At 38.9% G+C, this 26,866-nt stretch overlaps 3 protein-coding genes and 2 pseudogenes across 3 annotated transcripts; 1 reads left to right on the top strand and 4 right to left on the bottom strand.

Moving 5' to 3' along the window:
• The window catches only part of LOC113275161, a 20,286-nt pseudogene extending 5,599 nt beyond the window's left edge, over window positions 1–14,687 (bottom strand).
• A 1,726-nt stretch (window positions 14,688–16,413) lies between these two features.
• LOC113322444 lies at window positions 16,414–17,719 on the top strand. The gene is made up of 4 exons (XM_026570526.1): window positions 16,414–16,755; window positions 16,855–17,043; window positions 17,151–17,210; window positions 17,301–17,719. Exons 1-4 carry the CDS (start codon window positions 16,480–16,482, stop codon window positions 17,586–17,588), a joined length of 813 nt encoding a protein of 270 aa, XP_026426311.1. The 5' UTR covers window positions 16,414–16,479; the 3' UTR covers window positions 17,589–17,719.
• Window positions 17,720–17,781: 62 nt separating this feature from the next.
• Window positions 17,782–19,458, bottom strand: LOC113322451. The gene is made up of 2 exons (XM_026570539.1): window positions 19,027–19,458; window positions 17,782–18,959 (listed from the first exon to the last, which is right to left on the bottom strand). Exons 1-2 carry the CDS (start codon window positions 19,290–19,292, stop codon window positions 18,578–18,580), a joined length of 648 nt encoding a protein of 215 aa, XP_026426324.1. The 5' UTR covers window positions 19,293–19,458; the 3' UTR covers window positions 17,782–18,577.
• A 128-nt stretch (window positions 19,459–19,586) lies between these two features.
• LOC113322434 (plastidal glycolate/glycerate translocator 1, chloroplastic-like) lies at window positions 19,587–22,040 on the bottom strand. Its single transcript, XM_026570514.1, has 8 exons — window positions 21,620–22,040; window positions 21,205–21,520; window positions 20,852–21,113; window positions 20,637–20,752; window positions 20,438–20,547; window positions 20,162–20,339; window positions 19,930–20,059; window positions 19,587–19,858 (listed from the first exon to the last, which is right to left on the bottom strand). Exons 1-8 carry the CDS (start codon window positions 21,923–21,925, stop codon window positions 19,705–19,707), a joined length of 1,572 nt encoding a protein of 523 aa, XP_026426299.1. The 5' UTR covers window positions 21,926–22,040; the 3' UTR covers window positions 19,587–19,704.
• A 701-nt stretch (window positions 22,041–22,741) lies between these two features.
• LOC113322423 lies at window positions 22,742–26,632 on the bottom strand (annotated as a pseudogene).
• Window positions 26,633–26,866: the final 234 nt, after the last annotated feature.

The raw sequence follows: 26,866 nt of genomic DNA, 5'->3' as shown, positions 1-26,866 counted from the left end.
TGCAAGTACGGGTCGATCCACAGAGATCGGGTGTGTTTTGGAGTGTTTCTAACTATTTGGGTTCCTAAATTGTTGTTCCTAAATTGTTGTTGGGCTTTGAATACCCTTTGAGTGAATTGGGCTTAATGGGTTTGTTTTTAACAATAAAATGAACTGAGTTTGGGCTCAGTTGGTCTGGTCTTGGGCTTTTGAGTTTAGGCTTATGGATTAAGCCCACAGGTTGGTTGAATTGGGCTTTGAGCCTTAATGAACTGGGCTTCAACTTTTGGTTCAAACCTGGGCTTAGTAACTGTGATCTGGGCCTTTGCTTGGAAAATGAACAATTACAGTGGGCTTTAGTAATGACTCTGGGCTTCAGCAGTCTTTGAAATTGCACTGTGGTCTTAGCTGAGCCAAGCTCAGTTGCAGCAGCAGAAGGGTTGCAGCAGCAATGCAGCAGCAGCACAAGGAGTGGTAGCAGACAGCTGCAAGAGAAGTGGAGTGGCAGCAGCAGCTGCAGAAGCTCAGATGCAGGAGGCAGCAGCAGGGAAGAACTGGCAGCACCAGGTAGCAGTACTGCACAGCAGGGAATGCAATGCAGCAGTGCAAAAAGGCAGCTGCACAAGCACTGAGTAGCAGGGTAGGGAAACAACAACAGGGCAAAAGCAATGGAAAAACTAAACAGCAAAAGAAAACTAGACAGCTGCACAAGCAATGGAAAGACTAGACAGGGAATGCAGTAAAGAAAATAGCAAACAAAATAAACATGGAAGCAACATAGGGCAACACAGGGCAAAACAAAGAACAATGCAAGATGAACCAAGGCCTAAGCCAAGGGCAGGGATGATAGTGAAACTGAAATGGAGCAACACTAAGGCAAGAATACAGGCATACTAAAAGAATGGGAAGAGAATTAGCTTGCTATGAGCACTAATTTCTCCCAATGCTCAATCAACAGTGCAACCTAAGCATACACAAATAGAATGGCAAGATAATCAGCTTGCTATGAGCACTGATTTCTTCCATTGCACAATCAGTTCAATGCTTCAAAGATATCTAGCCTAGCATTCCATCAAATGACAGTGAATTAAACATGACATTACACAAACATTACATGGCAGTGAACAACAACACATGTTAACAGGACTAATGTAACAGGAATGAATAGGAAATCAAACATGAAATTAAACAAGCACATAACATTAACAGAACATAACATAAGCACATTTAACAGTGACAAAGCAAGAAATTAAAACATACACATTTAACTGAAATTGAACTGAAACATGAACTGAGCTGAAACTGAAAATTAACAGGACATGAAAGTCCTGGATGTTGGCTACTCCAAGCATGGTTTTTACAACACTCCCACACTACATATTTATACCCACAACATAATTAGGGTTCTACCCATTTTCACCCAAAATAACAGTAGCTAGGGTTGGTGATTACTCACCTAATTTGATGTAGCAACATCAAATTGAGCTCGACCCATTACTCTATTTGTTCTCCTGTATCACCTCCATGCATCAATTGCTTCTCTAGCACACGTTAATCCATCAACCCATAACCTAGGGTTTAGGTTAGGTAATGAGTTGATGGGATAAAGGGCTAGAATGATGGGGGAAGGTGTTCAATCACGTGTAGGATGATGACGGAGGTGGTATGGTGGTGTTTGGTGGCGACAGGGAGTGGTGGCGATGATGGTGGCGACAGTTGCAGGGTGATGGTTCTGCAGAGGAGGGGTGATGGAGGAGATGGCTCGACTGTTTGGGAGAAGGGGGGTGTTTGGGTAGGTGGTATAGGTTCGGTTGCTAGGGTGTTAGGCGGCTTCATAGAGTCTTGATGTTCTGTGACTCTGAGTTGCGAGATGCGAAGATGGTAGGTAGATCGGATGGTGATGCGGAGGCAAGCGAGGAGCGACCGTCAGATTCTTTGATACAACGAAGTTAACGGCTCTAGATGGGGTTAGGTGTTGTAGTGTAAGGCGGAGATATCAAACGTTGATGAACAGCAAGAGAGCGACCGTTGGATTCGACAACCATCTAATCTGAAGGCTTGGAATTTCAGCGCTGTGGTGCTCGGCAGAGACTTCAGATTTTGATGCTCTATGAAGGAGCGACCGTCGGATGCTTCTGAGAACTGATCTGATGGCTGAGAACAGAGGCGCTTTTGTGTGTAGAAAATGAGGTTGTGCGCACCATTCTTCGCGGCTTCCTTGCGTAATTTCTCCCGGCTTTTCACTACTTTTCTGCTCTTTTCGCTCCGCGACTCATCCGAACTTTATTTATTACCTAAAAATGCAAAATTAATTAATAAAAATATTTATTCTTGAAAACAATGAAAATACAGAATATGGGATAAAATGTAGAATTAATGCACAAAAGATGAGTTAAATGCCAACAAAAAGGGATAAATATATACAATATTTGGCACTCATCAAATACCCCCAAACCTGAATTTTACTTGTCCTCAAGTAAAACAAAACTAAGGAAATCCTAACTATACCACTGTCGCTGGTCTCTCGAATGCATTTAGCGTATGCACTAAGCCTTTTAAACCACTAAGTGTCCCTAGTGGACGAGTGAAGTCTCGTGAAGTTTTACCAGAGGTGTGCCTACAAAACCTAAGGACAAAATATAAGCTCATATTCCATCAAATGTGACATGTGCAAAACAGTTTAAGCTCACAGCAAAATGGAGATGTCAATCTAGCTATCAAAGGCACAATCCTAGCACTGATAACAAAAAAAGACATGTGATAAGAGTGTAAAGTGTATCTACACATGTGTAAAGAAAGATCTGAAGTCATGACTACTAATCACCAAGAGATAGTTTCTCAGGCTAAGAACTGAGGTCGAAATCTAGCTAGCTGTCCGGACTTTACGAGAATTGTGAATGAGTTGGAGGTATTTCACAATTACTCGCGTTGTACATCAATGGCATACACCCTCCTTGCTTATTACAACGAAACAACAAAAATAACTCTTTACATGACTCTTATTTACATTGACTATTCTCTTTTTATTTTTGGAACAAGAGATGATGGAATTGATAAATACTTGATTTTTTTTTTTTTTTTTTTTTTTTTTTTTTTTTTTTTTTTTTTTTTTTTTTTTTTTTTTTTTTTTTTTTTTTTTTTTTTTTTTTTTTTTTTTTTTTTTTTTTTTTTTTTTTTTTTTTTTTTTTTTTTTGGAAGAAGGAAACACTTTTGATATAATTACAAAAGGAAACAAAAGATTACATGACACTTTGCAAGAGGTAGCCCTTTTTGATGCACCCAGTTAAATTCGATGGTTGTCTTTCTTAATGTAACCTCCACCTTCTATCCCAACCAACCAAAGAACAAGCTAGTCAAGTTTCGTTCAGTATTCTAAAGTGATTGGCAATCGTAACTTCCTATCAAACACCTTGAAGATCGAGGCCATACATGTATTGGTAGATCGTGCGCGTGCAAATTTCTTATCACTATGTGAATTGTGCTAGAATCAGGGTGCCTAAATATCTAGACTAAGACTCCTAATAAAAATACATATTTGCACAAGAGTCAACATTTCAAGGTAAATGAGCTCCATTTTTTATGATTTTTAATTTTTTTGAATTTTGATTTTTTAATTTTTTTTGGAATTTTTCACTTTTTTCAAAAAGAAGAAGGAGTTCGTTTTTAATTATAGCATATTATCGTGGTATCTACTCTATACCCCCAAACCTAAACTAAACATTGTCCTCAATGTTTCAAAATATGGAAAGAATTAAAATGCAACATATGGAAAGGGACATGCTGAGTAGAGTAAAAGGAGAGAGAATACCCGATTTCGGCGAAAGCAGAATTAAAACTCCGTTATTCAAGGCAAAAATCCAACATATTTCAACCGAGATCATATTGGATTAGCAAAATATATACAAAAGGAACAAAAGGGTTTTTAAAATTTTATCTACTGGATTATATACAAAAAATTCACCATACACTAACAATCTAAAGAGTTGAGGATCAACCCAAAAGACGAAGTGTAGACATTTCAACAGCTTCACACAATAATAACAGGAAAGAAACGCAAGTGAAACTGTAAAACAAAATGAGCTACCCCCAAACCTGGATTTTACAGAAGATATAATTTTGAAAACAAAATCGCGCAGTTTTGGGGGTTCATCATGCACAAGGTCTAGCTCAAAATGAACTGTGCTAGGGACGGGCAAACATGCTATTTCCAACTGTGGTTCCTCAAATGTATTATATTTGGAAGCAAAATAGTCCAAGAGGACTTGGGAAGCACACAGTTCCAAACCTAGGTTGGGCATTCTCAGAGAAATTGGTTTTATAATATTGGTACAAACCAAATCTAGGTTGGGTGGAAGGCCATCAGATTGTGACTTAGGTAGAAGAATAGGCATATCATTATCAATCAAATCAAAATCTTCTAACTCATCTACACATGTCACATCATGCTCACAATCATCACTCACATTGGCAAGTTCACACTTAGAATCATCAACATCATCAACAGATTCATTCTCATGCATCGGGAAATCAGGAGAAATATCACAATGTGACCTAGGTAGAGAATCAGACACATCAAATATATTTTCATGCATATTAGTGTCTACAGAAGATTCAACTATTCCTATGTCATGCTCATCTTCACAGAATAATTGTACGAATCCCATGTCAATATCAAAATCATATGAATTACAATGAGTATTAGAAAGAACAACATGCATGAAGGTCGAGGGCGAGAAGCCATATGTTTTTGAACCAACAGGTTCCACAATATTTTCATGTTCTTTTAACATATCATCATAATCATCATAATCATCATCATGGTAGCATGCATATTGGTCCTCATTAACAGTGGTGGTGTCATTAGTCGATTCATGTTCCTCTAAATTAGGTTCATATTCAACATTATTTACATGAATGGGACTAGACACTTCATTAGGGACAACATACATTTCCTCATGAATTTCCTCCTTTTGTCGGTGAAGCAAAATCTGATCTAAATGTGCATGAATTCGTGATGTAGATCTATCATAGTCTTGCTTGCAGAGTCTTAAAGCTTCTGTGGTGGAGTCTAAATTCATGGGAGTACAAAATTCTTCATGTTCAAATTGTGGTGAATGGTACATGTGTGCATGGTCATTAGGGTTTACAAAATATTGATCGCAACCCTCAAAGGATTGATTATGGTCCCAATGACTACCATTCTCACAATTGATTATGGTCCCCGGCAGCGGCGCCAAAAACTTGGTAGGCCTCAAAGATATTATATTTAAATGCAAAATGGTCCCCGGCAACGGCGCCAAAAACTTGGTGAGCCCGGGAAAGTGTATAAAATTGAAGAGCAATGAAAACGCGGGCCTACAGTAATACCGCAAGTGCACGGTCGTCAGTTGTAGTTCGTGCAAGTACGGGTCGATCCACAGAGACTGGGTGTGTTTTGGAGTTTTCTAGCTATTTTGGGCTCTAAATTGCTATTGTTGGGCTTTGGGTACCAATGGATTTTGGTAACCAATGGGTTATGATTGTGCTTTGGGCCTTTGAGTTCTTTGGGAATGAACTGGGCTTTAGCTTTAGCCTATCAGTAAACTAGGCTTTAGAGAGAACTGTAGACTGGGCTCAATGATCTTGAAGTGCTCTTGAGCTCAGTGGTTCTGAAATGAATTAAACTGGGGTTTTGATGTGAGCTAAGCTTTGATCGAGTTGGGCTTTCACAGTGAACTGGGCCTGTCTTTAACCTTAAGAGTTTACAGTGGGCTTAAAGCAGAAGAGAAGTGACAGAGCTGAGAGCAAAGTGGGCAGTAACAAGAGAGCAGTGAACAAGAATGGTAAAGAAAGACAGTGAGCAAACAGAAAGTGACAGTGAGGAAGTAACAAAGTGAAACAATGTATGTACAAGGCCAACATGAGAGGGTATTTACAGGGCAGTGACAAGAGAGGACTGGTACTGTGGACAGCACAGGCAAAGGAAGAGAGGCACAACAGCAGCAGTAGGGTAATGCAGGCTGGGCAGGGAAGCAAAACAGGGCAGAACAAGGCAAAACAGGGCAATATATCAAAGGGAAAGTGGACAATAGCAATGGAGATAGTGTCATTATATACAATGTGGCAATATATACAATGATAAAACAACAGTGATCTACATGTGCATATTAACAATGGCATGGTAGTGGCAATGTGGTAGTGATAAATCAAGACAGTTGCAAACCAAGGCCTAAGCCAAGGGCAATGGCAGGGGAGCAAAACTACAGATACAAAACAGAGAAACAACACAACTAGGTTATGAATCCACCTTGTGACCTAGCCAGATAGTGTAATTCTATGTTAAATCCCTGTCCCTAATGGATCTAGGTGAAGGTTCAAGCCTGCCTATGTTCCAGGGCATACATAAATGGAATGGAAGGAGAAGAAGCTTGCTCAACTGTTTACTCCTAGCATTGACTGTCTTTTGACAGCACAATCAATCACAAGCACAGTTGAGCACTAAATTCCTCCATTACTCAATCAACTCAATTTACATGAATTATAACCTAGCATTCCACCACTAACAGTGACTTAAGGCATCATCTCAGCCTAGCTATACACATACACATGTGAGCTCACATAACAACAACAAAAACAAAACAATTACTAAACAGAGCATTGAACTGATCATAAACAAACACAGAAGACATAAAACAAAAACATGAACTGAATTGAAACTAAATAAGAGTAATGGAATAAACATAAAGATAGTTGCAAATTAAACACTAACCCTTGAGACACTGGCTATTCCAGTGCTCTTGGGTGACACACTGGCTAATCCAGGCATAATTCATTACACACACCACAGTCCCCTTTTTATACCCAATTACATAATTAGGGTTTACACCCTTTTCACCCAAAAATTCCCAAAACAGTAGACATTAGGGTTCTACCTAATGTGACAGAAAATCACAGTTAGGTTCAATTACCTACCCTATATCACCCACTTTATCTTCTCCATGCTCTATCTCAACCTAATTAGGATTTATGTAAAAACCCCCAAATTGACAGAACTAGGGTTTGGTAAATTCTTACCCAAATTGATGTGATTTGACGAGTTTTTCTTCGACCCATTCTTCTCCTTGGTCCTCTGTTCCATTCCCATGCTTCAATTACTACTCGAGACTCACCTATTTGACTGATTTCTCACCTAGGGTTTCAGAGAAAAGAATGGTGAGAAATCAGTGAAATAGAGGGCTAGAGAGAGGGGTATTAGGTGGTTTAGGTAATATGGGTGGTTGTGATGACGGTATGGTGGTTGCATGATGGTTGTAGCAGGTGAAGAAGGTGCTGGTGATGATGGTGGTGCGGCAGGTGAAGAAGGTGGTTCTGCAGAGGGAGGTGAGGGAGGAGAGGTCGATATGGGTTAGGGTAGGGGCTGTTTGTTTGAGGTCTAGGGTTCGGGTGCTCCAGTGTGTGGCGGCTTCATCGATTTTTGATGTTCAGCGAGACTAAGCCGTGAGATGTGGAGCTGGTAGGTAGATCGGACGGTGATGCGGAGGCAAGCGAGGAGCGACCGTCGGATGAAGTGATACAACGAAACTAACGGTGCTAGATTAGGTTAGGTGCTGTAGTGTAAGGCGGAGATATCAAACTTTGATGAACAGCAAGGGAGAAACCGTTGGATTCAACTACCATCTAATCTGAAGGCTTGGAATTTCAGCGCTGTGGTGCTTGGCAGAGACTTCAGATTTTGATGCTCTATGAAGGAGCGACCATCAGATGCTTCTGAGAACTGATCTGATGGCTGAGAACGGAGGCGTTTTTGTGTGTAGAAAATGAGGTTGTGCGCACCATTCTTCGCGGTTTCCTTGCGTGATTTCTCCCGGCTTTTTCACTACTTTTCTGCTCTTTTTGCTCCGCAAGTCATCCAGACTTTATTTATTACCTAAAAATGCAAAATTAATTAAAAAAAAATTATTCTTGAAAACAATGAAAATACAGAATATGGGATAAAATGTAGAATTAAAGCACAAAAGATGAGTTAAATGCCAACAAAAAGGGATAAATATATACAATATTTGGCACTCATCAAATACCCCCAAACCTGAATTTTACTTGTCCTCAAGTAAAACAAAACTAAGGAAATCCTAACTATACCACTGTCGCTGGTCTCTCGAATGCATTTAGCGTATGCACTAAGCCTTTTAAACCACTAAGTGTCCCTAGTGGACGAGTTGAAGTCTCGTGAAGGTTTGCTTAGAACGTACCTACAAAGTTCTAGGTCAAAATATAAGCTCAGATTCCATCAAATGTGACATGTGCAAAACAGTTTAAGCTCACAACAAAATGGAGATGTCAATCTAGCTATCGAAGGCACAATCCTAGCACTGATAACAAAAAAAAGACATGTGATAAGAGTGTAAAGTGTATCTACACATGTGTAAGTTATGACTACTAATCACCAAGAGATAGTTTCTCAGGCTAAGAACTGAGGTCGAAATCTAGCTAGCTGTCCGGACTTTACGAGAATTGTGAATGAGTTGGAGGTATTTCACAATTACTCGCGTTGTACATCAATGGCATACACCCTCCTTGCTTATTACAATGAAACAACAAAATGACTCTTTACATGACTCTTATTTACATTGACTATTCTCTTTTTATTTTTGGAACAAGAGATGATGGAATTGATAAATACTTGATTTTTTTGGAAACACTTTTGATACATGTACATAACAAAAGGAAACAAAAGATTACATGACACTTTGCAAGAGGTAGCCCTTTTTGATGCACCCAGTTAAATTCGATGGTTGTCTTTCTTAATGTAACCTCCACCTTCTATCCCAACCAACCAAAGAACAAGCTAGTCAAGTTTCGTTCAGTATTCTAAAGTGATTGGCAATCGTAACTTCCTATCCAACACCTTGAAGATCGAGGCCATACATGTATTGGTAGATCGTGCGCGTGCAAATTTCTTATCACTATGTGAATTGTGCTAGAATCAGGGTGCCTAAATATCTAGACTAAGACTCCTAATAATTACATATTTGCACAAGAGTCAACATTTCAAGGTAAATGAGCTCCATTTTTATGATTTTTCATTTTTTAATTTTTTTGGAATTTTGATTTTTCAATTTTTTTTGGAATTTTTCAATTTTTTCAAAAAGAAGAAGGAGTTCGTTTTCAATTATGGCAAATTATCATGGTATCTACTCTATACCCCCAAACCTAAACTAAACATTGTCCTCAATGTTTCAAAATATGGAAAGAATTAAAATGCAACATATGGAAAGGGACATGCTGAGTAGAGTAAAAGGAGAGAGAATACCCGATTTCGGCGAAAGCAGAATTAAAACTCCGTTATTCAAGGCAAAAAATCCAACATGTTTCAGCCGAGATCATATTGGATTAGCAAAATATATACAAAAGGAACAAAAGGGTTTTTAAGAAATTTTATCTACTGGATTATATACAAAAAATTCACCATACACTAACAATCTAAAGAGTTGAGGATCAACCCAGAAGAAAAAGTGTAAAGACATAGAAAGTTTCAAAACACTAAAATTGGACTGAAATGAGAGAAAAATAATTTTTTTTTTTTTTTTAACAAAGAAAATAAAATTTGGTTTTTGAATTGGGAGCACGCCCACTGTTGTCCTCTAATGGAATGGAAGGAAGGCTGCAGCCCACGAAACACTAAGTTTTAATTTTGAAAGTTTAATTTGGCCCCGTTGGTTAAGGCCCGACGTTTGTTTTAAAACTTTGGTTTCGAGGTCCACTCTTGAGTGGAAGCAAGCCCACAATCAGTTATAAGCTCAGCTGGGTTTAAACCCAGAATACAAAATACAAGTCCAATGGAAGAATTTAAACAAGCCCACACAAAATAAATACAAGCCCACAAATTAAACAACAAGCCCACAAATAAATTATTACAAACCCAAAATAGAAAAATAAAAAGCCCAAAAAATTGGGTTAATTATTACAAGCCCACAATTAAAAAATTGGAAGCCCACAGGTTGGGTTCTCTCAATGGAATGGGTTTAGGCTTACCTTTTTAGCACAGCCCAGCTGCTCTGATATTGTTGCAAAAACCCAGTTGGGTTTTGGTTCTTTTCCTTGGTGGCGTCTCAGCAGAGGAAAAACAGGTTCAGAACAGCAGGTCCAACAGCAAATGAAGTGAAGCAGATGCAGATGCAAATGCTATGAAATGAAATGCAAAAATAGCTAATAAAAAACACAGATAAAAACACAGCACCAGTCCCCGGCAGCGGCGCCAAAAACTTGAGAGTCCCCGGCAGCGGCGCCAAAAACTTGGTAGGCCTCGAAAAGGGTATAGAAATTATCCCCGGCAGCGGCGCCAAAAACTTGGTAGTCCCCGGCAGCGGCGCCAAAAACTTGAGAGGCTTGGAAAAGATGTGAAAATTAAAGTGATGTGAAAACGGGCCTAAGTATTCCCGCCTGTCACGCGGGTGACCCGGGTTCGATCCCCGGCAGCGGCGCCAAAAACTTGGCAGGTCCGGAAAGGTGTATAAAAATGAGCGCAATCAAACGGGGGCCTACAGTAATACCGCAAGTGCACGGTCGTCAGTTGTAGCTCGTGCAAGTACGGGTCGATCCACAGAGATCGGGTGTGTTTTGGAGTGTTTCTAACTATTTGGGTTCCTAAATTGTTGTTCCTAAATTGTTGTTGGGCTTTGAATACCCTTTGAGTGAATTGGGCTTAATGGGTTTGTTTTTAACAATAAAATGAACTGAGTTTGGGCTCAGTTGGTCTGGTCTTGGGCTTTTGAGTTTAGGCTTATGGATTAAGCCCACAGGTTGGTTGAATTGGGCTTTGAGCCTTAATGAACTGGGCTTCAACTTTTGGTTCAAACCTGGGCTTAGTAACTGTGATCTGGGCCTTTGCTTGGAAAATGAACAATTACAGTGGGCTTTAGTAATGACTCTGGGCTTCAGCAGTCTTTGAAATTGCACTGTGGTCTTAGCTGAGCCAAGCTCAGTTGCAGCAGCAGAAGGGTTGCAGCAGCAATGCAGCAGCAGCACAAGGAGTGGTAGCAGACAGCTGCAAGAGAAGTGGAGTGGCAGCAGCAGCTGCAGAAGCTCAGATGCAGGAGGCAGCAGCAGGGAAGAACTGGCAGCACCAGGTAGCAGTACTGCACAGCAGGGAATGCAATGCAGCAGTGCAAAAAGGCAGCTGCACAAGCACTGAGTAGCAGGGTAGGGAAACAACAACAGGGCAAAAGCAATGGAAAAACTAAACAGCAAAAGAAAACTAGACAGCTGCACAAGCAATGGAAAGACTAGACAGGGAATGCAGTAAAGAAAATAGCAAACAAAATAAACATGGAAGCAACATAGGGCAACACAGGGCAAAACAAAGAACAATGCAAGATGAACCAAGGCCTAAGCCAAGGGCAGGGATGATAGTGAAACTGAAATGGAGCAACACTAAGGCAAGAATACAGGCATACTAAAAGAATGGGAAGAGAATTAGCTTGCTATGAGCACTAATTTCTCCCAATGCTCAATCAACAGTGCAACCTAAGCATACACAAATAGAATGGCAAGATAATCAGCTTGCTATGAGCACTGATTTCTTCCATTGCACAATCAGTTCAATGCTTCAAAGATATCTAGCCTAGCATTCCATCAAATGACAGTGAATTAAACATGACATTACACAAACATTACATGGCAGTGAACAACAACACATGTTAACAGGACTAATGTAACAGGAATGAATAGGAAATCAAACATGAAATTAAACAAGCACATAACATTAACAGAACATAACATAAGCACATTTAACAGTGACAAAGCAAGAAATTAAAACATACACATTTAACTGAAATTGAACTGAAACATGAACTGAGCTGAAACTGAAAATTAACAGGACATGAAAGTCCTGGATGTTGGCTACTCCAAGCATGGTTTTTACAACACTCCCACACTACATATTTATACCCACAACATAATTAGGGTTCTACCCATTTTCACCCAAAATAACAGTAGCTAGGGTTGGTGATTACTCACCTAATTTGATGTAGCAACATCAAATTGAGCTCGACCCATTACTCTATTTGTTCTCCTGTATCACCTCCATGCATCAATTGCTTCTCTAGCACACGTTAATCCATCAACCCATAACCTAGGGTTTAGGTTAGGTAATGAGTTGATGGGATAAAGGGCTAGAATGATGGGGGAAGGTGTTCAATCACGTGTAGGATGATGACGGAGGTGGTATGGTGGTGTTTGGTGGCGACAGGGAGTGGTGGCGATGATGGTGGCGACAGTTGCAGGGTGATGGTTCTGCAGAGGAGGGGTGATGGAGGAGATGGCTCGACTGTTTGGGAGAAGGGGGGTGTTTGGGTAGGTGGTATAGGTTCGGTTGCTAGTGTGTTAGGCGGCTTCATAGAGTCTTGATGTTCTGTGACTCTGAGCTGCGAGATGCGAAGATGGTAGGTAGATCGGATGGTGATGCGGAGGCAAGCGAGGAGCGACCGTCAGATTCTTTGATACAACGAAGTTAACAGCTCTAGATGGGGTTAGGTGTTGTAGTGTAAGGCGGAGATATCAAACGTTGATGAACAGCAAGGGAGCGACCGTTGGATTCGACAACCATCTAATCTGAAGGCTTGGAATTTCAGCGCTGTGGTGCTCGGCAGAGACTTCAGATTTTGATGCTCTATGAAGGAGCGACCGTCGGATGCTTCTGAGAACTGATCTGATGGCTGAGAACGGAGGCGCTTTTGTGTGTAGAAAATGAGGTTGTGCGCACCATTCTTCGCGGCTTCCTTGCGTAATTTCTCCCGGCTTTTCACTACTTTTCTGCTCTTTTCGCTCCGCGACTCATCCGAACTTTATTTATTACCTAAAAATGCAAAATTAATTAATAAAAATATTTATTCTTGAAAACAATGAAAATACAGAATATGGGATAAAATGTAGAATTAATGCACAAAAGATGAGTTAAATGCCAACAAAAAGGGATAAATATATACAATATTTGGCACTCATCATAAACACCATACAGATTCTACTTTGTGTGTATAAAATTTTAAATACCATATGTCAAATCATGATTGGTACCACATACCCACGTCATAAATATATTTGCGGATATATAGGTAGCTAGTCCATGTTTAATTTTGTAAAATGATAATTTCATAGGAGACCAAATTGATAATTATGTGATTGTGAAATTTGAAGTCCAAAGTTGATAAATATCGGGCGCAATTGAGTGAAATCGAAGTGAATATGATCCGGCAAAATTGAGTAATATTAGATTCAATTGGATGAAATCTAATTCCAACCTAACTCAGATTTCTTGATTGTTTTTTGTTTTTTATACCAAAAAAAATATGTTTAAATTGAGCAACACTTGCAGGAAGTTGTTCCTATAATGTTGGGTGGATCAGTAATTGAATCCTTATATTTGTGAATAATTAGTCAGAATAAGCGTTATCCAGTTACTGTGATATTGAACTAGATGGAATTGGTGGAAAATCGGTCATACTGAGTATCATCTAATGATTTTGAGTATGTTTAGGTGGTATGCAACAAAATTGAGTAAATTTGGATTAAATTTGTGGATAATGTTAAAGTAAGCGTTATTCAGTGATTTTGAAAGAAAGTTGAGCATAATTAGATTGAATCAAATGCAATGATGTGGATAATCAATCATATTGAGTATGAGTATGATCAAGTGATTTAAGTATGAAGTGATGGAATTGGGAAAAATTTAGTAAAAATGGATTAAATATGTGGATAATTAGTCAGAGTATGCGTTACCCAGTGATTGTTGAAGAAAAGTTGAGTGTAATCAGATTAACTTAAATGGAATCAGGTGGATAAATCGGTTAAACTGAGTATCATCTAGTGATTTTGAGTATAATTTGAGGGAATAAAGTAAAGTTGAGTAAACTTGGGTTAAATTTGTGAACAATCAGAAAAATAAGCGTTATAGATGGAATTGGGTGGATAATCGGTTATATTGAGTATGATCTAGTGATTTTGAATATGATTTGATAAAGTGGAGTAAAGTAGACTAAATTTATGGATAACCAATCAAGGAAAACATTATGTAATGATAAAGAGAAAAATTTGAATAAATTGGATCAAATTTGTGGATAATCAGTCAAAGTAAGTGTAATCAGGTGATTATGAAGAAAGTTGAGTATAATTAGATTGAATTAGGTGGACGGTTTTTCATAATGGGTATAATTTAGTGATTTTAAGTATGATTTGATGGAGTTCAGTAAATTAAGTAATACCAGTTTAGATTTATGGATATCATTCAAAATAAGTGTTATCTAATGAATGTGAGAGAAAATGATACAATTGGATGGAATTAGGTGGGTAATACCAATGATACTGAATATGATCTAGTGATGATGAATATGTTCCGACGGAATAAAGTATGGTTTGTCAAAATCGAAAATCTTAATCTCCCAATTTGAACAAAAAACTGCTCTGGGACCTCATTGACTAATCAAAATGTATATTGGAACCTAAAATGTTTTTGTGTGAACCATAATCACAGAGAAAAAGACAACTTATGGACCAAAATCACTGAAAATGTACTTGGAACTGAAAATGTACTTGTCGTGTTATAACTTTTTTTTTGGAAAGCATTCGTCGAAGGCATACGGACCCTTGACAACCTCTTTCAGACTCACCTCACTGATTTCAACACCTACCCCCATTGTAATTCTAAGCTGGAGATTGTTACTCACATTTTGCTTCATTGTCATGTTGTTGTTAACTCTTGGCATACAAATCCAAATGTATTCGAGTCCTTCGATACTATATACTCTCTTGTAATAGCCTTTTAGTAGATTAATAAATTTCATGCTTCAAAAAAGAAACAAAAAAACAGCTTCACGGTCTCTCTAAATAGTCGAAATTTATATCATTTTTGAATTTCTATCGCTCTGAAAATGAGATAATAGCTTTCGGGTCCATTCTCATTCTTCGAACTCATTCTAACCTAAATGAATTAAATCAGGCTGGTTCAACGCACAAAAATTACCTTTTCGCTAAATGGTTCAGCGCATCAAGATTTATTTATTGATCTGATGGTTGAGATTGGTTACGCTGAACCAAAAAACGATGGTGCTAACATGGACGGATAATCTAGCTGTTACATTAGCACTGCCATAGGACTTATGAGGTTGTCCCAGCGGACATGGACTGCTAATCTAGCTGCTAGATTAGCACACCATAGGACTTAGCCTCCCACCCTGGGATCTACCGTCCATCACTTCCCATCAATATCCGAAAGAAGTTTATGGCGGCCTCAATTTTGCCCTTTCCTCCCTACCCGAATCTCAAATCTCGCTGGGACTCGATTGCTCTACCAAAAAAAAACCTAATCTAAAGAGACACCGCCGCTATCACTTTGTTTCTGTCAATCTCACTACCATCACCACAACCACATTCTCTCCGTCCCATTCTCTCGGAACTGAAGGAACAAAATTAGGTTTTTCTTGGAGGTCTATGTGAAATTGGTTGCTTTACACCGGGAAGAAGATGAGCTTTTGGCTATACCTTGTTTTTTGAGCTTGTGTTTCCGCTGAAAACAACTCAATCCGGCAAGATGAGTTGTTCAATTGAGTCCCTAGAAAAAATAATTTCAGATAAGTTTCCCTTAATTTTTGGTATTACATATTCATTTTTTTAGAACTTAATTATTTTTATGTTCAGATCTTTTAGAACTCATGTTGTGATTGTTTTGTTTTTGTCATTTAGGTTGAAAGAAGCTTGTTTCTGTCGGTAGTGTTAGTGGTGGTAAGCTGTGTTGGTGGTCACTTCTGTTCATCCGATGATTGTGAAGGGACTCAGGGAGCAAACTAAGTGAAATTATAAACCCATGTCTTATATTTATTTGTTGTTGTGTGTTCTTTGTCTTCAATTGTTAAAGAACTTCAGGCTTTTTTCTTTTCTGATTTTGGTTGAATGGGTAAAAGCTTTTGGTAATCCCTATTTCGGGATCACTGGCTAATGAATTAGATACATTGGGAAACATAAATATTCAAATTATTATGATTTTGGTTGCGGATGGCGTCTTTTATACTCGATAAAATTATTATATAATCGAACTTAATTGTGATTGCATTGATGTTGTTACATTTCTTAAATAGACGGTGGTGGTGGTGGTGGTGAGAGGAGGTGGTGGTGGTAATCGGTGGTTGGTGGTGGTGGTAATCGGCGGTGGTGGTGGGAGGAGGTGGTGGTTATATATATTGGTGGTTATTAGGTTGGTTTTAAATTAAATTAGGTTAAAGGTAGGTTTGTCATTTCAACGTTTTAGGACATCCCTTATCACTATAGGAAAGGTGGCCTAATAAAACCACGGTCCCGTCAAAAAAACGTTGGTCCCTAGAAAATCATTCAAAAAAAAGATGGGCGTGTTTGGGCCTAGTGGTTAGGTCCACTGATCATTGGAATAAGAGAAGAAACTCCCATCACACAAAAATACCAGAGAAGATAAGAAGAAATGAGAGAAACTAAAAACAAGAAGGGATAGAAAGAAAGAAAATGGCATCATCATCATCATCATCAGTAGTGATGAATATGAACAAGTTATTATCTTATAATTGCAATACAAATTCACAAGCTTTCTCTCAAAAAACTCGATTTCATTCTCCTTTAAACATCAACCAACAACATTATTCAACTAGACTCTCTTCAGAGACCCTATCACTCAAACCCAATAAACTAGCAGGAGCCATTCTACAAAAACATCTCCCAAGATGCACCACTGCTAGTGCTACTACTCCACCTACAACAGATGATGTTCCGGATGCCACTAAAGTAAGTAAAAAAAGCAATTAGTTGCTATGAGTTTCTTCTTCTTGTTGTTGTTATTGATTCATTTGCTGAATGATTTTGTTTGTTATTATTTTGATTTAGGAGGTTGAGGAAAGTATAAAGGTATTAAAGAAAGCAGCCAAGACTAGAAAAGTTGAGAAACAAGAAGTTCTTGCTGCACTTGGTGTAATCAAGAAGGCTAATAAGGATATAGACCCTTCAAATTTTCTTGATACTCTTGGTGGAACTCAATCACCCGGCAACACTTGGATGCTTATCTTCACTTCCAAAGTAAGCTATAGTTACAGACATTTTTTAGTACTTTTACACAATACTTTTCCAGTGTTTCGCCGCATGAATGAATGTGTACTGATATTCAGCTTGCTAATGCAATTCAGGATAAAATCAAGCAGGGTAGCTATTTCCCTATAACCGCTGTTCAACGATTCGATGCAGCTGTAAGTACTTTGCAGCAGTCAAATTCTTAGTTCTAGTGCTTCATTTGTGTATTTTCTTGTTTGTGTATTGATTTGTGCAATGGGGTTCAGGGAAAGAGGATTGAGAATGGAGTATACCTTGGGCCACTAGGATGCTTGACATTTGAAGGAAAATTCTCATGGAAGAAGCGAATTCTGGCATTCACATTCGAGTTGCTAAAAATAAAGATTGGGCCATTACCTCCTCTGAAGATAAATCTAGGAACACAAGATGATAAGGAGCCAAGCACCAAAGACCCTTTCTTCATATGGTTTTATGTAGACGAAGAAATCGCAGTTGCTCAGGGCAGAGGCGGGGGAACTGCATTCTGGTGCCGTTGCCGCCGTGTTGCTGCATAATATATCAATGCTGCCAGCTGCATTTATTCACCATGTGTTTTGACAGTTTTTGTGAAAATGTATTATACATAGTGCTACTCTGATATACAAATAAGAAACTCAAATTGTGCCTACCAACATTTCTTCCCTAATAGCCGGCGGCATATAATCGGAATCTAATAGCCGGCGGCATATAATCCAAGAAAGCAGTCCATTCCAATAAATGTTTATAATCTTACATAAAAAATAATCAAGAATTTTTAGATGGTAACAAAACCAATTTATTCAACAAACAATGAGGTAAAAGGAAAAAGAAAAAAGCACATTGAACCAATTTTTTGATCTTAATTCGTGTTATCGCCGGAAAATAGTTGGTATTCAGGTCTCAGGCATCATCCGGTGACCCTTGTTCACCCATAGCAGCATTCTCTTCTTCCTCTACAACATGACCAGCTGCAACAGCTCCACTTAAATGACTTACTTTACCCAAAACCAGAACAATCATACCAGCAACGACACTACAAAATGCTATACCGAATGTCACTCCAACTTTGTCGAAGAAAGCTGATGAAACTATGAAACCGATACATGTACCCACAGCTCTAGTCCATGCAAACCATACTGAGAAAACACCTTCTTTATTCGCTGGTGTGCAGTCCAGCAACAAAACTCTACCAAATGCATGCAAAATCCCAACAGATAAACTCTGAAATGCAACCAATATTGACAAGTGCACATGATTCCAATCCCTGTTCTTGAAATAGAAACCGCCCCTGAAGTAATCGCGGAGACGAAGAATCCTAAGAATTGCATTCTTACTGCATCTGTTTTCATTACTAGTTGTAATGGATGGAAGAGTGGGAGACTAAACAATGGGAAAACGAAGTAAATCAAGAACAGGAAGAGAAGGAAGACCGGTTTGACGCATAGTTGCCCTACGACGTAATGTAAACCGCCCATGAATATGCAAGTAGATGTGAATGATGAAATCAGTACTGAAACCAAACTTCCTACAGCATGGGGATACTTGAATACGGACAGCAAATGACTAGTCCTTGTAGTGGTGCTTGCGGGTGTTGTTTCAGATGAAGGCCGGTTTGAGGATAATGCATGGAGAGTTCCGATGAACCACAAAAGACCGCTAAAAATCGAGACAACCCATAAGCTTGTGAGTTTCTCAGTGTAATGGAGCATGTGATATGTGAAAGCAGAGAATGCAGCTGCAGCAACACAACCAGCAGAGGTCGACGACCATGATCCAGGTAAGGAGATAAGTAGAAAAGAATTGGACTGACTAGCACTATCCCGATACCCCATGATAATGCTGTCCACTCTAGTGGTGAGAATTTGGAATTCAATACTTTGATAGATGGTTGAGTTAGGCCATTGTACCTGCAATTGGATCAAATTTGAACTAAAGTTAGTATATGTACGTAGGAGAGTCAGAGAGAGGACTTACAAGTTCATTTCATTGACTCTGCAATGCAAGTTGTCCTTGAAACTCTCAAGATTCCTTGCTTGTACATGAGATGCTGCTGGGGACGAGGAAGATGATACGACTTGACTGATAATCAGAGGGAAGAGAAGCGGAATCACAAAAGTTATAATGAAATATGAACAAAGTCCATATAAATATCTCGAAATTTGTTGGTAACTCTTCACTCCCACCAAATTCATTCGAAACTCTCTTACTTCTCCGCCGCTGAACTGGTGCAATACGAACATCACCCGCAAGATGCTGACGATCACTTAAAACTACCTCTACGGTTGTATGCTCTGACGATGAAGGTACCAAAGGAACATCAGTAGGAGTACTAGTATTACCGATGTCAGAAGTCCCCGTAGTCTTTGTCGACTCCATTACTTTAGATTTGATCATGCCAATATTGGTTACGTTAAATGGATTATCAGGTAAATGATTGTGACGGGTTTTTCTTGTAAACATCAATTTTAAGTTTTTTTGTCCATTTGGGTTATTGACATAATAGATACAGTGAGTGTTGGCTGGAGGATGAAGGGTTGGGTTGATTGTAATTATAAAAATATATGCTCTAAAATGATTCTGTATACAAAATGTCCAGACAATGGATAATAGAATATATAGACTAAATGAATTACATTGGATTTTGATGTCTAATTAGGCACCAACGATTAGGAGCAAACTTTTTCTTACTAAAGGAACTGAACAAATCAATGAACCAAAGATACCGGTCAGTGCATATGCAATAGCACAGAATGGGAGTGCTTCTGGTTCTTTTGCAGATAATGCCGCTGTCCCCAATCCATGTGCACTGAAGAAAAAGAAAGAGGTTGTTAGTTTGTGTCAGTTACTGAGGTATGCTTGAATCTGACAAGATTTTACCTCGATGCAGTGGCTATCCCTCGGGCAATAGGATCCTTCAACTTCAGGTTATCGAGCATTACTTGAACAAAATTTGCACCAACTAAACCAGTTACTACAACTGTTGCAGCTGTTAGAGAAGCATTGGCGCCTACACAAGTACATACGCACAGCACAACCAAACATTCATAAGAACTTAAGACTAGTACTTGGGAACTTCTAAAAGAAACAAACAAAGTAATTCCAGGCTTACCATCAAACAAGGAGACAATGCTGAGGGCTAATGCCACAGTGATGCATCTTGGTAAAATCGATAGCGTCAAAGTTGGTTCTAAGCTTATGAGGCGTCCAATGAGAGCGGTTGAATACAACGAAAATATCGTTGAAATGATCACAGACGTGAAGATCTCCGCGGCATGCCTCTTCACCAGCTGCTCAGAACGTAAATTTTATGTCAGATGCATAAAGCCTTGAACATTCATCAACTGCAGAGCATCATTTTTAAGCATCTTTAATGTTACAATTGTACCTTTCTCTGTTTGAACATGGAGAACGCGAAAGAAATAATGACCGATCCCAAGAATCCCATTAGTATATCACCAGCTCCAGGATCAGACGATGCCTTTGTCAGATAGAGTCCTGCAGTAACCTGTTAAGTTTTTTCCCTCGGCACAATGCACAGGGAATTAATGAATGGACACTACAGCAGGTAGTAAATTAGTAATTACCTAGGACAGCGTCCAATCCAGTTCCTGAGAAATAACCGTAAGAAAACGCTGCTGCCAGTGCAGATAATGTGCAGGAAATAATCGGATGGAGTACTATCTTGACTGCAGACGGCAACCTGAAGATATCCATCACCAATCAGAATTCTTAGATTACAATCGAAGACAGTGCACCATGTTATTGTGGTTTTTATGCTTGAGAAGAAGCCATTACGTACCCTGTACCGACCATGTACCCTAGCACGGTAGCTGCAAGTAGGAAGGGAAGGAATGTCAATGCACTTGTTCCAAGTGCAATTGGGTTAACGTAGGCTACAGCAAACGATGCTACAAAAATCGCAGTCCAAGCCCCTATTTCAAAGCTTGAGAATGGAGAAGGTTTCTGCATAGGTTCAGCATCAACCATTTCAGTCTTCACAAGATTCCGGACAGCAATCGCAGTATAACCCGCAACAGCGAGCGATGCCAACCAACCCACAACTGCAAAGAAACACCGATAATGAGTACAAATTGCATCAAGTATCGAAAGTCGAAATATTTCAGAAGTGTCGCCGCCTTGAATTTCAGTTACCTATGATGAAGCAGATCTTGAGCCCTGAAGCAGCCGGAATATCCTTGACAGCCAATGGCAAAACCACTAGAGATGGAACATAAAACAATGGGAGCCATCTCTGAATGAACAAATTTGCTGGAGCAAAGAATGACACCAGGTTTGAAGCGACCGACGGGACAGTAACATCGAGAATTGTGAGGACTGAAAAAACGCAGAACATTCCGAAAAGAGCACTAGGGAACTTGATGGAAGCATCTACAAAAGCTTGTTTTAGAAATTTATCCGCTGCTAGGATTGTACCAAGTGAGACAGCCAAATGCACAACTTCCACAGCCTAAAATCACACCTACCCATAAAAAATACTCACCATTAAACATTACACAAAAAAATCCAAAGTCTGAAAGAAAAAAAAAAAATCAAAGTCATTTCTCACACTTGGAAGAGCAATTCCACCCTTGGTAGCCTTAGTTTTGATTGCAATTCGGTTTTGTTGCCGTCCGTTGCTGTATACTTCTGTATGGTCCATGTTCAAGAACCTGGATGATGATCCGAGTCCTCGAACGGTAATGGATTTCGATATTGAATGACATTTCGACTGATTACGTGAATGGGCTACACCAGAATCAAATGCTGACCTGATTTTAGGGTTAAATTTGGTCAGAAGAGATATTCTTGGCTTTTCAAGGACTGCTGAGTAGCATCTGGAAGAGGAAAGTGGTGTAGCTGAAGCAAATGCCATGGATTTGGAATCTGAGTGACAGAGATTCAGTGAGAGAGAGAGAGTATTGCATTTGGGTGTGAATCATAAAAAGTTAGTTTGTATGACCAGAAATGACCGTTTGGTTCAAGAAGATGAGATATTGTCTTTCACAATATCTCCAATATGAATCATTCAAAACTTACCAGCTTTATAGCGGCAAAATCAACCCAATTTTGCCACCCTGTACACAGGAGATCAACCTGTCATCTGCCACATCACATCCACACCTGTACACAGGAGATCAACCTGTCATCTGCCACGTCACATCCACACCTGTCATCTGCCACGTCAATCCACGGCTGGATTTCCGATTGTCCGTACAAACACTATTTCTGTTCCAGGAAAAAGATACTTTCACTTTTTTAAAAATAGGTCAAATGGAAGTATCACTTTTCTTAAAACAGAGAGTAACTTTTTTATCAGAATCCTCCGGACCCTATTGATTAAGGTGAAAGCATCACTTTTCTCTAAAACCGAGAGCAACTTATCGTTAGAGTCGGGCCCATATCAAACAAAGTGAAAATATCATTTTTTTATTTTTTTTTCTAAAATAGAGGGAGTAACTTATTGTCAGAATCCAGATACTTCCACAAGTTCGGGGAAAGTTTAAAAATGGGGAAGTGAAATGTAGTAATCATTCTTAAAGACTATAAAAATGGTCTCAGTAATGGAGGCTTAAACCAAGGAGCTCCTGACCGTCAGGTTTGCAGGACCATGCTGTCAATTGGCAAGACCCACTCAGCTGGTGGGATCATGCATCAATTGACAACCTGCTATTTCTATGTTACCGACGTATTTGGGTTCTATCAATCAAACTTTATTCAAGACTTGACACACATTAATGAAGGAAAGTTACAAACATTATACACATTTTTATAAAAATTAATATTACACTTTTAACTTCAAACTGCGCCTTGATGGAAGTCTAAGAGTTGCTGCTTATGGTAATGTTACGTCATCTGTGTTCTTTTTCTCTGGTGATTCGAGTTGTTCTGCATCGGGCACAGTCATCGGTTTCTTGTTTGTAAGCATTCCAATTAAGATGAGTTGGATCGTGTCCCAACTCTCGATTAAGGGTAAGGCAATAATCACAGCAGATCCAATTGTTCCCCATAAAATAGCTATAACTGCCCAGAATGTGAAGTATCCCAAATTGAAGGCTCCTACACACAGAATCAAAATCGTACTGGTGAATTCAGCATTCGATAAATATCATCCCTAAGAAAGTGACTGACTACACCGTAAAAATTGAGATAAATGGTGGGTCAAATTACCTGCTGGAAGAGACAATAAAGGCCACAATATCACAATGACAACAGTAAATACAACCCCCCATTTCACTATCCAAGCTTTTGCTGCAAGTAGTTTTTCAGGTTTGAACTCCTCAGCTGGTAATTCACTTGCTTCCTTCTCAACTGCTGTTATTTGCTTCGTTGTTTCCCAATCATAGTTCTGAGGCCATATAAAACTGAATACTGCATGAATAGCTCCACCACCCAATATTGATACCAGATTTCCAGCTAGCATCACGACCAGTTGTGTCGAGATTAACACGACCGTATTGTACACTGGTTACAGTTAAGCCATGTGATAACTCCTAAAATACAACCGATAATAGATCCGAGAATAGCACCTATTCCGTTGGCTTTTCTCCACAAAAGCATGAACGCTATAGGAAGAACAGCTGAACTAATGAAAACTCCCGTGGCTAAATAATCCAACCTAAGGAAACCCCTGCCTTGTTCAGTATGACGGCTAGTACACCCATGAAACATCCAAAACCGAAAACGACAATTCTAGACACTTTCAGAATTTGTTTTCCAGTTGCGTTGGGGTTTATGTACGTCCGATAGATATCATATGTGCATAAGGAGGAAACTGCGATTAGTTCAGAGGAACCAGCTAACGTCACAGCCCTGTGCATATAAACAGCAAATCCAAGATTGCATATCGTCATGCTCTAAATGAAGAAAAATCTAAAATACTCAATTTCTAATTTCTGTGGCGGAAACATAAAGAAACAAGGATATATATCAAATGTGGACTTACATAAACAGCATAGTGAGAAGAAGAACTGATCCACCTTTGCCCATTAAAGCTATAGCAGTGGCAGGAGGAACAAGACCATGATCCGCTTCACTTGCTGTTATAGGAAGATCTAGAGCAAGTGCACCTATACCAAGTGATGTCGCCAAGGAAAAAGGCACCGCAAACCAAACAAGCCCACCCAATAAGTATCCCTTGTGAGTCGATGAAGGTCTTGCAGCTATTGCGCTGACCCAATATCCCTACACACGTGCATGACAACAATCGTTTACCCATTTAAAACATGAGCATATTTAGGCAAAAGAACTAACTAATTCGTCCTGTATTTTACTTACATTTAAGTGATATATTTAAGTGATTCAAACTTACACTGTCTACAAAGACGGTACCGAAATTGCCAACGATACTGATGATACCAAAAACAAGACCACCAGAACTCAACATCGTAGCATAGGATCCTTTGTGGTTGCCACTAGCAGGCCCGCAGGATTGCGCAGCATGAGTAATTGGTTCTGTACAGACCCTCAATTTGCTCCCAACTTCCAAGAGGCATTCATATACAACTTTAGGACTACCCAGCTCACTACTTGAAGTGTAAACCAGAAACACAAAAATAACCAGTGATACATGAACTGAAACAATTAAGCAAATAAACAGAAAATTAGAGATCTAAAAGTCTATAAGAAGACAAAGAAAAAAGTAGCCAACCTGATATCATAGACACACTACAAGGTTAATGGTGGAACAATTACCAATAACAGAATGAATGTAGCTAGCCAAGAAAGTGGCCTTCAATCCACCAGCTAACGTATAGACTATCACACCAAGAGGGATTAGAAAACTTGCAGCATATATGTTCACTCCAGTAAGTGCATTTACGACAGCCGAACCACCAAGAAGCAACATTGCCGTAACTATAATATTTGTTAAGAAGCAAAAGCCGAGGAAGACAATATGGGCACGAACTCCCCACCTGAAGAAAAACATGTAAAATCTTGTTCAAATTGTCATATTCTGCAGTTTATTGAGAACTTAACGTGCTCCGAGCAAAATATTCTGAAATAATTAGGTAGTGAAAAAAAAAAGTCAACGCCAAAACAAGAAAAAAAAAAGATAAAACAATAAAAATTGTAATGCATACCGAGCTCGTACAATTTCACATACAGTATGAGCATGAGGAGCCTTCCTTTTGATCTCAATAGCAATAACACCAAACAAGAGAACCTGGTTGATATACAAGAGTCAGGCACATAAGCAAAACCTGAAGTGTGTTTCATTAAAGACAACAAATGGATAAAACTTCAAATAATCTTATTTTCTATGAAATTGAATGAAGTTGAGGTTGATCTAAGATTTGATTATCAACATAAAGCTCTGTGAAAGTGTCCAACCTGGATGGTTGCTCCACTCGCATACCAGAACGGCCCACTAATACCATATTTCCAAGCAACATTAGAGCTTTGAAGTATTGTAGCAGCCCACGTCCACTTAAGAATCCCAATTGAAAACATTAAGATAGTTTAGTTCGTTGAAATTTCCTTTAGTGTAAACTAAAACAATATTGCAACAGTAAAACTTATGTTAAGTTATTTGGTTATTACCTGAGAAACAATGACACTGGCAATCAGTCCAGTTTTAACATTCCGCCCAGCAGTGTTGAACCATTCAGACGTGTGACGAGCTCCCACATAACGCTTTTCAAGCCATACCTAAATATCAATATCAAATCAGAATAAACATCTTTTATTTTCTCCAAGTAAGATATTCTTTCCTATTTTGGGAAATGGAGATGAAGCAGATTCCATCATCTTTGAATACTATCTAATATGTGATGGACAGCATATACGTAAACTATTTCAACTTTGAATTAAAAATTGTTGAATGTTTACTCAAATTCATAATTATAGAAAAAGACATCTCAATAGACCAATTCTCATATGCTAAGAGAACAAACTGAAAAGAAGAAAACAAATGCATCTCTTTCCTATGTCCAATAAAGTCAACAAAATCCACCAATTATGTAATGGAATCAATAATTGAATATATCCATCCAGATTCTTGAAGAAACTAACAAAATAATAAAGAAAAGAAAAACGGAATCAAGTAGATGCAGTAAAACATGTTGGTGTTGATCGGTGCATAAAGATAGAATCCGAGACCTCACTTCAACAAAATATCAAAGATCTCAACTGAGAAACTAAAACTTCATAATTAATTAGGATTCACTGAACATAAGTTAACATAAAACATAAGTGATACAGAAAAGAGCAAACTCATACCATCCATTCATTTCCGATATGGTTAGGTAAGTCATACATACCAAGAAGGAAGTGAAGAAGGCAAAGAAAGCTCCAAATCCTAATAGAACAGCATATCCAACACCTTGGTTCAGAACTGTTTTCCCCTCGAAGAAACTGCCTTGGCGTATGCAATCCGCACCTGATATGTGGTAGTACTTCCCTGAAAACCCAAAAGGTGGACACTGCAAGGAAGAAGAAGCCATGAGGATTAAGAGAAATTCAATCCTAATTTGGGTTCTCTCTAACTCTCGATGATATCAAGTTAAGAAGCTAAAACCCAATACAATATATAGTGAAACATATGATGAGGAGAGAAAAAAGAAAGGTAAAGGGTGATTGTCAGTTACCCAAGTACATTTGACATTGAATCTGTACCTGTTTGCTTCTGATAGAAATGTCCAATGAGAGCTCCGCCTTCTTCTATGAAATTTTGGCTTACTCTCAGATATCAGAATATTTCTAATCCCATTTGGTTGAGAGTGGGATTAGAAAATTTATAAATTGTTTGACATTCAATACACATAGCAATAATTGGTACCCAAAAGATTCATTTCTGTTTCTTCTACATCATTTA

Source organism: Papaver somniferum, chromosome 1 (assembly GCF_003573695.1).
Source record: "Papaver somniferum cultivar HN1 chromosome 1, ASM357369v1, whole genome shotgun sequence".
Classification (NCBI taxonomy): domain Eukaryota; kingdom Viridiplantae; phylum Streptophyta; class Magnoliopsida; order Ranunculales; family Papaveraceae; genus Papaver; species Papaver somniferum.
The sequence above is the reverse complement of the archived record's forward strand: the minus strand, read 5'-3'. Positions and strand labels throughout refer to the sequence as shown.

What these genes read in the sequence shown, in the direction of transcription:
- LOC113322444 (XM_026570526.1), top strand. Translation starts at nt 16,480, where the DNA reads ATGGCATCATCATCATCATCATCAGTAGTGATGAATATGAACAAGTTA. An exon ending in ATGTTCCGGATGCCACTAAA is followed by an intron (nt 16,756 to 16,854) that starts GTAAGTAAAAAA and finishes ATTTTGATTTAG; the next exon opens with GAGGTTGAGGAAAGTATAAA. An exon ending in TTCAACGATTCGATGCAGCT is followed by an intron (nt 17,211 to 17,300) that starts GTAAGTACTTTG and finishes AATGGGGTTCAG; the next exon opens with GGAAAGAGGATTGAGAATGG.
- LOC113322451 (XM_026570539.1), bottom strand. Translation starts at nt 19,292, where the DNA reads ATGTTCGTATTGCACCAGTTCAGCGGCGGAGAAGTAAGAGAGTTTCGA. An exon ending in AGAGTCAATGAAATGAACTT is followed by an intron (nt 18,960 to 19,026) that starts GTAAGTCCTCTC and finishes ATCCAATTGCAG; the next exon opens with GTACAATGGCCTAACTCAAC.
- LOC113322434 (XM_026570514.1), bottom strand. Translation starts at nt 21,925, where the DNA reads ATGGCATTTGCTTCAGCTACACCACTTTCCTCTTCCAGATGCTACTCA. An exon ending in GTGGAATTGCTCTTCCAAGT is followed by an intron (nt 21,521 to 21,619) that starts GTGAGAAATGAC and finishes GTGTGATTTTAG; the next exon opens with GCTGTGGAAGTTGTGCATTT. An exon ending in GGGATAGCCACTGCATCGAG is followed by an intron (nt 19,859 to 19,929) that starts GTAAAATCTTGT and finishes CTTTTTCTTCAG; the next exon opens with TGCACATGGATTGGGGACAG.